Raw genomic sequence first — 13025 nt, 5'->3', positions numbered from 1 at the left:
AGTAATGTGTTAATTCAAAACCAGTTTACCATGGCGTAGATAATCCGGCTGAAGTTAACGTTTGAATTTGAAATAAGTATCACCAAGGAGTTATGTGCGTTTTAATTAATTAAATATCACTTGCTTAAACGGTGAAGGAAAACATCGCGAGGAAACCTGCATGCCTGAGAGTTTTCTATAATGTTCTCAAAGGGGTGTGAAGTCTACCAATCCGCACATGGCCAGCGTGGTAGACTATGACCAAAACCCTCTCACTCTGAGAGGAGACCCGTGCTCTGTAGTGAGCCGGCGATGGGTTGATCATGATGATGATGATGATCACCAAGGCGTTTTAGTATTTTTTACAAAACGTATGTTAAGTAGATACCTACTCAAAATATAAGCATACTTATTTAAGTAAATGTAAGTTATAAGTACAAGCACTTAAAAAATATTTCAAGATTGTTAAGCTTATGAATTTATGACGAGATAATAATTATTTGAAAAGTTAAAAATTCTTATGCAAATATTTGTGAACTACCGGCTGAGCTCATGAAGTTCGTACATTTATGCGCTTTTTGGATTATATTATTGTGAAATCTTAAAACAGTGCAAATTTTGTTTTTCACAGTTAAAATATTTTTCACAATAATGTCAGTTATTTGGTTCTCCTTTACTCCGACTTACGAATTATTTCAACCATCGAGTCTGTTGAATTTGGTAATGTTACCTAATCAAATACTTTACCTAGTTTGCATTTATGTATTTCAATAAAAAATGGTTGTTATGACTAAAATATAAATTTTGAAAAATCACAATAAAATCAAAAAAAAAACAAAAAAAAAAACTAAAAAATAAAATCAAAAATGTCAAATCCGTAACGAGGAAATCCGTAGTCTCAACTCTCAACCAAAGTAACCGACATCATCATGATCAACCCATCAGCGGCTCACTACAGAGTACGGGTCTCCTCTTAGAGTGAGAAGGGTTTTGGCCATAGTCTACCACGCTGGCCAAGTGCGGATTGATAGACTTCACACATCTTTGAGAACATTATGGAGAACTCTCAGGCATGCAGGTTTCCTCACGATGTTTTCCTTCACCGTTAAAGCAAGTGATATTTAATTAATCAAAACGCACATAACTTCGAAAAGTTCGTGCCCGGGATCGAACCCCCGACCTCCGATTAGGAGGCGGACGTCCTAACTAATAGGCTATCACAGCAGCAAAGTAACCGATATAGCTCAACTAATTAGGTAGCAAGCTGAAGGGCCAGCGGACAGGCCACGTCTGCCGCAGACCCGATGGCCGCTGAGGCTTACGTGTTCTAGAGAACCTAGAGACCGCGTACCAGCAAGTGCAGTGTGGGACGACCTCCCACCCACTGCTGGACTAACAACCTTAATAAGAGGTAGCGGGAAGTGGGTGGATGAGGAAGGCGGATGACCGTGTGTGGTAGCACTCTTGGGAAAGAAAGAAAAAAAAGACGTTTATTGTAGCTGGTTATTCCAGCGCTTCTTCCACCTGAGAACAAGCAAAAGAAGCGCCGGAACAAACTGTCATATTGTGTGGCACAACCCTAGGAAGGCCTATGTTCAGCCGTGGACGCAGACAGGCTGATTGATTGATTGGTTGAGATTTAACCTACTATGTGCCTCAATAATTAGGTGATTCGTTCGTTTCGCTTGTGATTTAATTGAGGAAGCGTAGTTGACAAAAATTACGTTTAGGTAACTTTTTATTACGGAAATTGAATCGGAACCGTGACTAGGTAATAGGTAGGTACTTAGGTAGGTAAGTGGTGACTATAAAAATTTTTTACAAAAAAAATAAAAACCGACTTCGTTACATAAACACTAAAAATTGAAAAATAATTTAATTTATTACCGAATATAAATTATGTATACAAGAGTTAATATAGTTCCATAATAATATTTTTTGGTGCCGGTGCCAATTAGCTTTAGCTGCGCGAATCGTCTAGACTTCATATTTTTATGGGACTCCACAATGGCACCTCATTGGCACCGACCCCAAAAAATATTATTATGGAACTATATTAACTCTTGTATACATAATTTATATTCGGTAATAAATTAAATTATTTTTCAATTTTTAGTGTTTATGTAACGAAGTCGGTTTTTATTTTTTTTGTAAAAATTTTTTTATGCCGGAAAATCAATGAGTTCCCACGGGATTTTTAAAAACTTAATTCCACGCGGAGGAAGTCACGGGCATCAGCTAGTGATATTATAAACGCTAGAGGGCCTGTCTGTCGGTAGCCCTTTCACGGCTAGATTGCTGCGCTAAGCATAAGCTAGTGGTAAATAAACAGAAACCACAGTACGCGGTCAAAAGTAATGTACATCGACCTTTAGAAGGAGATAGCAGATTTGTAGAGCGCTGTCCCTGTCGTTGAGACCGACAAAACGTCATATAGGTATGAGTGACGCTCTACAAAGCCGAAATGTCATTCTAAAGGCTGATGTACATTACTTTCGGACGCGTAGTAATGGGTTATTAAAACATCTTTAACTGAATTAGGAAAAATAGTCTCCCCACCTATCCAACGGGTTGCGAAGCTGAAGTGGCAATGAGCAGGGCACATACTTCGTAAAACCGATATACGTTGGGGTCCCAAGGTTGGAGACGCAGCGTTGGGAACACACCAAACCCCCCCCCCCCCGCCCGTGGACGTTACGAGACGCAGGGAGCCGCTGGAATCAGGCGGCGCAAGACCGTGTTGTCCGTACGTCTATCGGTTCATGATGATGATGAGGATGAACCAATGGCTACTAGAAGTCATAGAATGAATTGTTTTAAAAATATTATTTTGCTTTTGATCTTTTAATTTGACTATTGTCAACAATCTAGGAGATTCTAAGTAGGACAACTCGCACTCTAGGAATGACTTATATAGCGCGGCGTGTCTCATCTTATCCCTATAACATAAAGCCAATAAACCGTCACGGAATAAAATTAATTACCGATAAAACCGTACAATTTCAATTTGATTAAGATTGAAATCTTAACGAAGCAGACTCGCCGATCGTTAGCGAAGATAATGAACGACAGGAGATTGCCAAAAACGAGCAAAAATAATTTAAAGCAAATAAAACCTGGCATGCGGCCGTAGACGGAACCTGTTCTCTCAACCCAGCCGATGATCTGAATAAGATAATAAACTGCACAGTGCCCCTAGCTAGTATGAGTTTTATAGTTTTTCCAAACGAAATTCGATCTCGAGTTCTGTTAATACTTCAACAGCGAGAGCATTGTGAAACTAAAAAAAATTAAAGCTCAAAATCCCTTTTAAACTATTACAAAATTGTAGTATACCTACACGATTAATAGCTGCAATCAAAATAAAATTTGCAATAACATCTAACTAGTATAAATTCTTTTGATTGCTTTAATTATTCTAAGACTATATTAATATTCTATATTCTATATTCTATATTATTATTCTATATTAATATTATCATAGTTCGAAAGTATAAATCACAGAAAGTCTGTCGAGGGACGAACACAGGTTTTAGTGGGTGCAAGCCCTACATAACCCCTCTGTTATGGAAGGGTTATGTGGGGTATGCGTCAGGCATTTCCTGTGTATATAAAAAAAAGGTGTTGCTCAAACTTTGATAATAACAAATCTAAGAACCGTAATGAAATAATAATAATAATAATAGTTTTTATTTTCAGGCATAAAACAACCCATATACACATTTACAAATTACAATAAAATAAAATTTACATTATAAAACATACACATAAATACATTAAGATACCTTACGACTAACTGAAATGGTTAAAAAACTCATTTTAGATGTCACAGGTCACAGGTATTACTTTTTGTTCGTATCCTGATGTACAGATAGCCAATAACTAAAAATAGGGCTGGGCATCCCTTCACAAACGACCTTGAGTATTGCATTGTTAGAGCTCCGAAGTCTTTCCCAAAAGGATGCTACGCGAGTTCTTACAATACAATAGAAGTCGGGCACCCCCGCTTCGGCAAACATAGTAGAAGCACTGCAATACCTCGGCAATCCCATGAGTATTCGAAATAACCAGCACGCTTAATACGAGATTTTATGTCTTACCAACGTTGATAGTATTCGAATATCGAAACACTTCCGCGTTATAGTAAAATGGATCTTAACTGCCTTGTTTTAAAGCTCAAGTTTGTCTACACATCTACAACCGGCGCACCAAGCGGAAACGTTGCGAAATTAAAATCAGTGGCATTGAATTTTTGACTTCAATTCAAAGCCTTTTAGGTCCATTTTACTTTGACGTTATTGTGATTCTAATCTCAAATTCTAGCAACGTTGGAGAGACGTAAAATCTTCTAAGCGTACAGAGGGCAAAATCGAATACGTTAAAATGATGTAACATCGAAACAAAAGAAAAACATTTAAGTTTTCGAAATATGCAAACTGTGCTAGGGGTCCAAGTAAAGGCTGATATTGAAACACAGCCGGCCCGCAATCAAGGAGTAACAATGAACTTCATCGGAAGGTCTCGGAACTTGTTATTTGATATAGGTATGATTTATTTGATATACGTATAATTTATGATGGAATATGAGGAATTTATTCGAAATCGACTATAATCTCTAATGGAAGCCATAAATATCTATCTGCTTGTAATAATTGTTAAAGCTGTCAACGATGATGAAAGAGCTATAAAGGCTTGAATAGACAAAAAGCGAGAAAGCAGCAACGCGCGGGATAAGCTGCGCGGCACATTAAATGCGCGCGTACGCGTGGACAAATCCAAAAAAACCGGTCAAGTGCAAATCAGACTCACGCACCGAGGGTTCCGTACTCGGGTATTTTTTCGACATTTTGCATGATAAATCAAAAATTATTATGCATAAAAATAAATAAAAATCTGTTTTAGAATGTATAGGTAAAGCCCTTATATAATATGATACCCCACTTGGCATAGTTATCTTACTTTGAAAATACTAATTATTTGTTCATGAACACATTTTAATGTTTTTTTTAATGATGTAACCACAAATTCACGGGTTTCGGATTTATTCCTTTACTTGTACTATAAGACCTACCTACCTGCCGAATGCATGATTCTAGGTCAACGGGAAGTACCCTATAGGTTTTCTTGACATACACGACAGACGGACAGACAGACGTTAGCATCGATATTAGACGTGGCCGATATCAGCGTAAGGCGCTACGCACACCTGCAGAGCATTAGACAAACGCCTTTCTCGATAACAACTAAAATTAAATTAAAATTTTAAGAGCCGCGTAGGACACATCTCCGTCGCGCATTGTGTGTCCAGACCTTAAAGTAATTTCGAAATGACCAAAGACAAATTGATTGAAGATACGAGTAGGTACCACAAGCGCAACATGTAGCCGAGACGCGCTCTTCGAGCGTGATAAGCAGAATTGATCGATGACAATGCATATCTATGGTAGGTAGACAAGCGTTGCCCAACAAAAGAATAATTAATTCTTAGATGAAAGTTAACAAGAAACACAGGAAACCGCACGCGGTATCAAACACGAATCTTGATTGTGACGGTGTTAATATGATACACAATAACTTTCTGAGAAAACAGAAAAAAGTTATTAGGATTGTTGGACTGTTCATCATATTATATAAGAGTAAGATTGAATTCCAGGATTGGATGTTAAAAATTTAAATACTTAACTGTATTTTGAATAATCCATCACACATCATCGCATAATAATAATCCAGAGTAGGTAATATTACAAATGCGAAAGTGTGCTATGGCCTGTCTGTATGTCTGCTAGCTTTTCATGGTCCAGCTTTTTAACCATTTCGACGTTTGGTGCAGAGAAGCTTGCATACCAAGAAAGGATATAGGTGACTTTTTGTGCCGGAAAATCAAAGAGTTACAACGAGATTTTAAAAAAATCGCGGGCATCATCTAGTTTTAAATAACAGCAAAATAAATACCACTCACTAACTAATTACGAAATAAAGTATTTAACGAAAACCCACCCCTTGGAAGCAAGGAGGGATTGGTCACTAGATCGACGAATCCGCCTTCAACCACAAAATAAGCTACAGGAAACCGCCCTGAATGACGAGCCCTTGGAATCAAACCGATAGACTCCAGAGTCAAGAGTCAAGACAGGCAGTTTCTAAAATCGGAAGCCAAGATCCTTTTGGGTTTCTGAATCAGCAAAGAAAATTAGACGGCATCACACACACACACACATACACACAAAGAAAAAGTAGAAGACACACTATGATCATTGATCTGTGATCAAATCAAATGCTATCATAGGAAACCTACATCTCAGGAGAAAGTTTGAGTGCTACCTTCTAGTTGAACAATGGACATCATACAATTATGGTAGAGTTCACCTGTAGCCAAACAGAGTGTAACCGAATGCTGGCAAAAACGAAGACAGGTGATAGAACTGATGATTACTGTTAGGATACCACAAAAAAAACGCAAAAAATATTTAAAAAATCCTGTATTTTGTATTGCAAATAAAACATCTGACTAACGCTAGAGGTCAACGAACGTTGCGTAAGTAGGCCATTCGAGTCAATTTCACGTCGTAGGTAGGGCATTGACCCGAGTTTTTACAAGCTATACATTGCTGGTTTGAAAAATATTAAATCACTAAAACAACAAAATAAGGCAAATGGTTATTGTTATTGGATTGTGTTTGATAGTATAACAATAACGTTAAGTTTTTGCTAGCGTTCCGGTTACACCCTGTACTATGCCTTTCTCTAAGAAAAGAAGACACTGTTAAAATTTTCTCTGCAGTGGGAGCATAATTAGTGAGGTAGGTATTTCCTAAAACATTAGGCCGGAAAATTCAAAAGTTGATTTTAATTTCAGATTTACCTGTTTGGATTTGTAATTAGCAGCAATAAAATTTTACAACATGCCTGATTAAATTCAAAAGATCGTGATGTTTTGCATATTTGTAACCTTTTTTGTTTGAAACGTATAACCTTTTTTAATCGTTTGAACTTTACTTCGATTGGTATTTTGTTTGTTCACTAAATTACTTTTGTACAAAAAATACTGTGAGTTATGTTATGACCTTAATCTTTAAACAATATGAACACAGACACACAGACTTAAATTTAGAATTATTTAGAATTATACTTCTTGCACTCACTTTTCAGCTAAATGATGCAAGCAGCCGTGCCTCGCGTGGTGTCTTCTGGGGGGAACCTCGCTGTAACAGCCGCCCCCTTTCCTCGACCGGCACATGTAACCAGTGCTGACGCACTGCGCTGTGTTGCAGTAGCATCTCACTCCTTCTGCATCACCCTCGGGGTTGGGATCTGGAAGAGAAGAGACATCTTTATTAGCTTTAGGTTTACGAAAGTTTTTTATTTTATATAAAGAATATTAGCCATGTTAAATGACTAATATTCCCTTTTCCTCTCCAACTAAGCGTCAGGCTTGTGCTAGGAGTAGGTACGACAATAGTGCAACGGGCGGGGTTTGAACCGTCGACCTTTCGGTTTTCAGTCCACTCCTTTACCGGTTGAGCTATTGGGCCCCCCCTAATATAATTGTTATGTCACCATGGTTTTAATTTTATTTTGTAGACAAATAATTAACTCTTTATATTCTGCAAACGATTTCTATTTATTCACCCTGGTTATAAAGAAATCTTATTTTTTATATTGCTGATATTGAGGTTATATTTAATCAATACTTCTTCAAAATAAATGCATGTTTACGATTCTAACTGTAATTGTGGATATTTTCAATAATAGAGTGAAAAAAAGTCGTTATAAAACATAATCGTAAAAAAATAACACATTTAAAAAAAAAATTAAGTTTTGACACGACGCCACAAAAGAGGGCCCGTTCACGGGCGATCTCCTCAACCCGATCCGTCCAGTAGTTTGAGCTGTGCGTTGATAGATCAGTCAGTCAGTCATCCTTGCCTTTTACCCATTGAAGGTACCCATTTCAAAATTGGACGGGAAAACTGATGCTGGGGCGTTCCATATCCTAGCGGTTCGAATTAGAGTTTTGATGATTTTGCAACCATAAAGCGTAAATCAAGGAAACGAACTCAAACGAATGTTGACGGCAACCGTAAAATTAAATGTCGCCACAAATAAAATGTATTTATAGACCCATTGAATGCAGGAAACTGTTATTACCAATGCAAAGGGAAATGCGAATGTACGTGAATCCAATCACACGGTGTCGACACCGAGGCGCCGGTGATCGTAAACTTTGATAGTTTTATACACAACACCTTCAGTTCCTGGTGACGGATTTAAGTGCATACGATCCGAATGAATCCGTGCTGACCATGCATGCATGCTCAGTGGCGTGCACAGGGTTTGAAGCCAGGGTAGGCATTAGTAAGGGAGGAACCTGTTTACTGGCAGGTCATACCTAATGTAAAATATGCATTGAGCTATTACAACTGGGGTAAGCAGTGCATTTATGCCTCTATGACTTGCACGCCACTGCATGCTATCTACTAACTACTACCTACTAACCATTAATTTTAAGTTTGTTTGTACCTTAGGCATAAGATGAATAAACTAGTTTTCTTTCTTTATTTCTTTCTATCAGTTTTCTGTTCAAAGCAGAGGAGCAAAACTATAAAGTTTGATAGGCAAGGTAAATAAGGCGTGTAAAAATTATTAGTTTAGCAAATATAGTTCAATAAATAAGTAGACAACTATGAAATAACCATTTTCAAGAAATACAAGGTAACTTTGACAGTTTTATACACAACACCTTCAGTTCCTGGTGACGGATTTAAGTGCATACGATCTGAATGTATCAGTCCTGACCATATAGGGATATGCTATCGGTTTGCTGTTAAAAGCAGAGGAGCAAAACCATAAAGTTTGATAGGCAAGGTAAATAAGGCATGTAAAAATTATTAGTTTAGCAAATATGGTTCAACAAATAAGAAGACAACTATGAAATAACGTTTTGCAAGAAATACAAGGTAACTTTGATAGTTTTAGACACATTACCTTCAGTTCCTGCTATCGGATTTAAGTGCATAAGATCTGAATGAATCAGTGCTGACCATATAAGGACATGCTATCGGTTTGCTCTGTTCAAAGCACATAAGAGAAAACCATAAAGTTTTGATGTCACGTTAAATAGTATGTAGGCGTTTAAAAATAATTAGCTAAGCAACTATGGTTGAATCAAGTATGAAAACATATTGCAACAAATACAAGGTTTTTCGGAAAATATGTCCTTACCAGAAAAGGGAATCGTTGTACTCATCATTACGAACGAACTTTATTATGGGACTACGATTTAATAAGGGTTGGGCCTAAAATACCCCTTTTTCATATAACGAAGAATATAAAGAAGACACCAAATGACGAAGTGCGATTTCGGTAAGTTTTTAAAACCATTGGTATCGAGTGTAATTCCATTATTTAGTTTATTAAAAAATTACAAACAACTTGTTATTTTAATAACAGTCAACATTTAAAAGTCATTCAAGCAAGTTATTATAACGAAAATAATAACGCATTGTTTTCCGACATCAAAAAAGCCTTCATCCAACTCCCGGAGTGGACAAACCGGTAAAAAAATAATAAACAGATGGCATGGTCCGACGAGTATTTGTGTATGAATAATGCGCACGTCATGCACAGAGGGCCCTTACATAAATATCCTACGAGCGGGCAGCCTCCGAACGCATTCAATGTAAATGCTTCGACTCCAGACGATGAAACAAAAAGAAATTAATTTCAGAGGGACCGCTTTATTTGCTCTCGGGGCCGGAGTTGAGAAAACGCAATCAGACCCCCCCTGATCTCTAGTCCGGACGGATTTTGGAATTCTTTCCCTGCACGAAATCGGCCTCATCATGCCTAATTTTTGGATGATTTGTAAAACAGATTCGATGGGCCGATTAAAATTCAAGAGTTCTGGGACATGCCCAAAGCAATCTAACCTTTGTTTAAAACCGTTTATATCACAGTAAAAAAGTAGAAGACGACACAAAATTCGACATTTTTATTTTGTGTTAATAGTAAAAAAAACATAAAGAGAAATCTTTTTGAAAATCAAGCACAATAATTACACAAGAGTTTTAAAATTATAAACACGATATCACACTGCTAAAAGCAATCGAACATTAATTAATGATGTTGAGACAGTTTGTTAAAATAATCCCGTTCAACGTTCAAGAAGACGAAAGTCTAGAACAAAAAATCTATACTTCAAAGTCCAAGATTCAGCAAAGTATTTTGAAATTGTAATCGCGTTCCATTCTGTTTGAAATGAAGTCTTCGAGCGGCAGGAGTTCGGACTAATGATAAATAAATTATTATCAACGCTAAAAACAAGATTGATAGGTGAAAAAATTAAGGATGAGAAAGTACGTTTACGTGCAGAATATTAATGACTCGTCACAATAAAACCAAGTAGAGATTTTCTTGCAATGCTAGTCTTATCGGTAAACATGAAGCAAAATCTTTACAATTGACTGATAAATTAAGGATAAGGAGGTACGTTTACATTCAGAATGTTAATCACTTATCACAATAAATCCAAGAGAAGATTATTTCGCAATTAAATACTGCAGGCCTAAATGCCAATGCGAGTTGCAATCCTAACGATTGGCTTATAACTATAACTATAACTATTGGGTAAATTACATAAATTTAGCAAAAATACCGTAAATTAAATCAATTCAATACCAGTAATCGCAAATCATCACAACTTATACAACAAACTAGTTATAAAACATATAGAATTACAAGATTACGAATGTATTTGGTTTATGACACTATAAGAATATTCTCTAAAAAAAAGGTAGGTATACAAAATCCTGATCCGTTTCTAATGAAAGTCTAAATAAATCCATAAATATTTACTCATTAGCAGCACAATTAGCTTTATCGAACCATCGTACGTTAGATGGACGTCATTAGATCGGCTTTACAATCAATTTGGAAGCAAAAAGGAATACAAAAGGAGCACCAAAGGATAAGGTAAATAAAAAACAAATAAACAGAAAAGAAAAGGTCCCGGCATGTTATTTGGAATTGATAAATGGCCCTCCGGAGGCGAGCGGGAGCGAGACGAAGCGAGGCTAGTGAAGGATAGAAACACTATAATGAGTCGGTGAAGGGATGCATAAGTATGGGATAAAAGTTAAAACAGTATAGTGGAGTGCTTCTTATCTTCTCTGAGCTTTTGAGCGTATAGACCGGCCAACTTGTTGAAAGCCATCAAAGGCCAACTTAGGTCGGTCAACTTACCCAATTTTAATAGCTAGTTTATCTGTTTATATCTTTGTACGTCCATCATGCAATAAACACTGAATCAATTTAGACATTACTTTGGCAGTTCGAAAACAATCGTTAACTAGTCATTGCAAACATTGTCAGGCTTAGATACTAAGCTAAGTATGATCGTAATCGGTTGAGTCAACCCAAGTTTTAGCTTAACCCGGAAACAAAGGCCCAAACTAAAAGCAGGATTTTTTTTCTTAAATATCTACCGGGGCGCTTGACTTTGGATTCGCTGAAGTTGTAGTGGGCGATTTGAATGAAGATTGAAACTGAATTAATCACTGTAAGCTTAGGTTGGCATCCGAGTTATCGCACTTTATCTTTCCGAATGGTTTGATCGTTTTATTCGCCCCGTTTATGGCGGACAAGTTCGAACGTCTGTAGAGGCTTAACGTGATTATCGTCTCACCGTTTCAGATTTAGATTTTGTTGGTTGGATTTATTATTCACATGGCTGTTTACGAAAATGTTTGCTTTAGTTTAAATCTTTTTACATTAGGCGGCGCCGGCGCAGCTTCACGGCGCATTTGCTGAGATTGTGCGCCTTCACGGTTTTCACGTTTAGTTTGCTCGGCCTTTTTAGTTTTTTCCTTGCATTTAGTGAAATCATTAACGGGAAACACGTGGCAACGCTCCATGCCATGTCAGATTCCTTTTCATTATCAATGCGATAATGGGTCTTGTCTGTTTGTTTGATACCTTTTTATGGCTAAGCCGGCAATCTTAATGATATAATTTGCCGATGAGATTATTGAATGAGCTTACACTTTGAAGAAGGATTTAATATTCTATTAACATGGGTAAACAGAAATCTATACTTATTGTATTCCAAGATAGAATGTGTTTAACAAGTTTTTATCACTAACCATTAGTCATAGCTCCATTTATAGCAACGTTTCTAGCTGGTCATTATTATCTTTTAGAAAACCGCACACAGTAAATACTGATAACATTGCTGCGATACAAATAAAACCAGTAACATTTACATTATTACCAATTCGTAATATATGAAGTTTTTATTACAATTATTTGTTGACTAAACATAAGAACCTTTAAATTAAACAGTTCTATTTTACCCACAAATAAATAATCGATAGATCCTCGCAGTATGATCATACTGCAATTTTAGGATATCTTTAAATTGTTCGCAAGTGCATCATGATTGAACAGTTGGAAGTTGGAATGTAAATAGTTACAACAATACCTAGTTCCCGTTGACCTAGAATCATGAGATAATAAATCCGAAAACCGTGAATTTGTGGTTACATCACAAAAGAAATGTGTTCATGAACAAATAATTAGTATTTTCAACTTTCAAAGTAAGATTACTATATCAAGTGGGGTATCATATGAAAAGTCTTCACCTGTGCATTCTAAAACAGATTTTATTTATTTTTATGCATCATAGTTTTGGAATTATCGTGCAAAATGTCGAAAAAATTCGACTGTAGTACGGAACCCTCGGTGCGCGAGTCTGACTCGCACTTGGCCGGGTTTTTCAGGTGAGATCGCAGTCAAGAGCTAAGGTGTATTATATATAATATGAATCTATACTATAACATTATGATGAGGTAGTTTGTAAGTTTGTTTGTAGGGGGTAATCTCAGGAACTACTGAACCAATTATGAAAATTCTTTCACCAGTAGAAAGCTACATTATTCCTATTTTTTCGAAAATAAAATATGCCTATGTGGCTATATTTTATTTTCGAAAAAATAGAGACGTCTACGAAAATTGTAATAAGCTACCCGTGCGAAGCCAGGACGGGTTGC

General features: G+C 36.7%; 1 protein-coding gene across 1 annotated transcript in view; it reads right to left on the bottom strand.

Moving 5' to 3' along the window:
* LOC117988927 (BMP and activin membrane-bound inhibitor homolog) overlaps window positions 1-13025 on the bottom strand; it is a 126815-nt gene that overhangs the window by 19983 nt on the left and 93807 nt on the right. The window contains exon 2 of the mRNA XM_034976217.2: window positions 7122-7290. Within this exon, the coding sequence (XP_034832108.1) occupies window positions 7122-7290 (169 nt within the window). The remainder of the gene's footprint in view (window positions 1-7121; window positions 7291-13025) is intronic.

Source organism: Maniola hyperantus, chromosome 15 (genome assembly GCF_902806685.2).
Source record: "Maniola hyperantus chromosome 15, iAphHyp1.2, whole genome shotgun sequence".
NCBI classification, from domain to species: Eukaryota; Metazoa; Arthropoda; class Insecta; order Lepidoptera; family Nymphalidae; genus Maniola; species Maniola hyperantus.
This window is presented reverse-complemented; position numbering and strand designations above follow the sequence as displayed.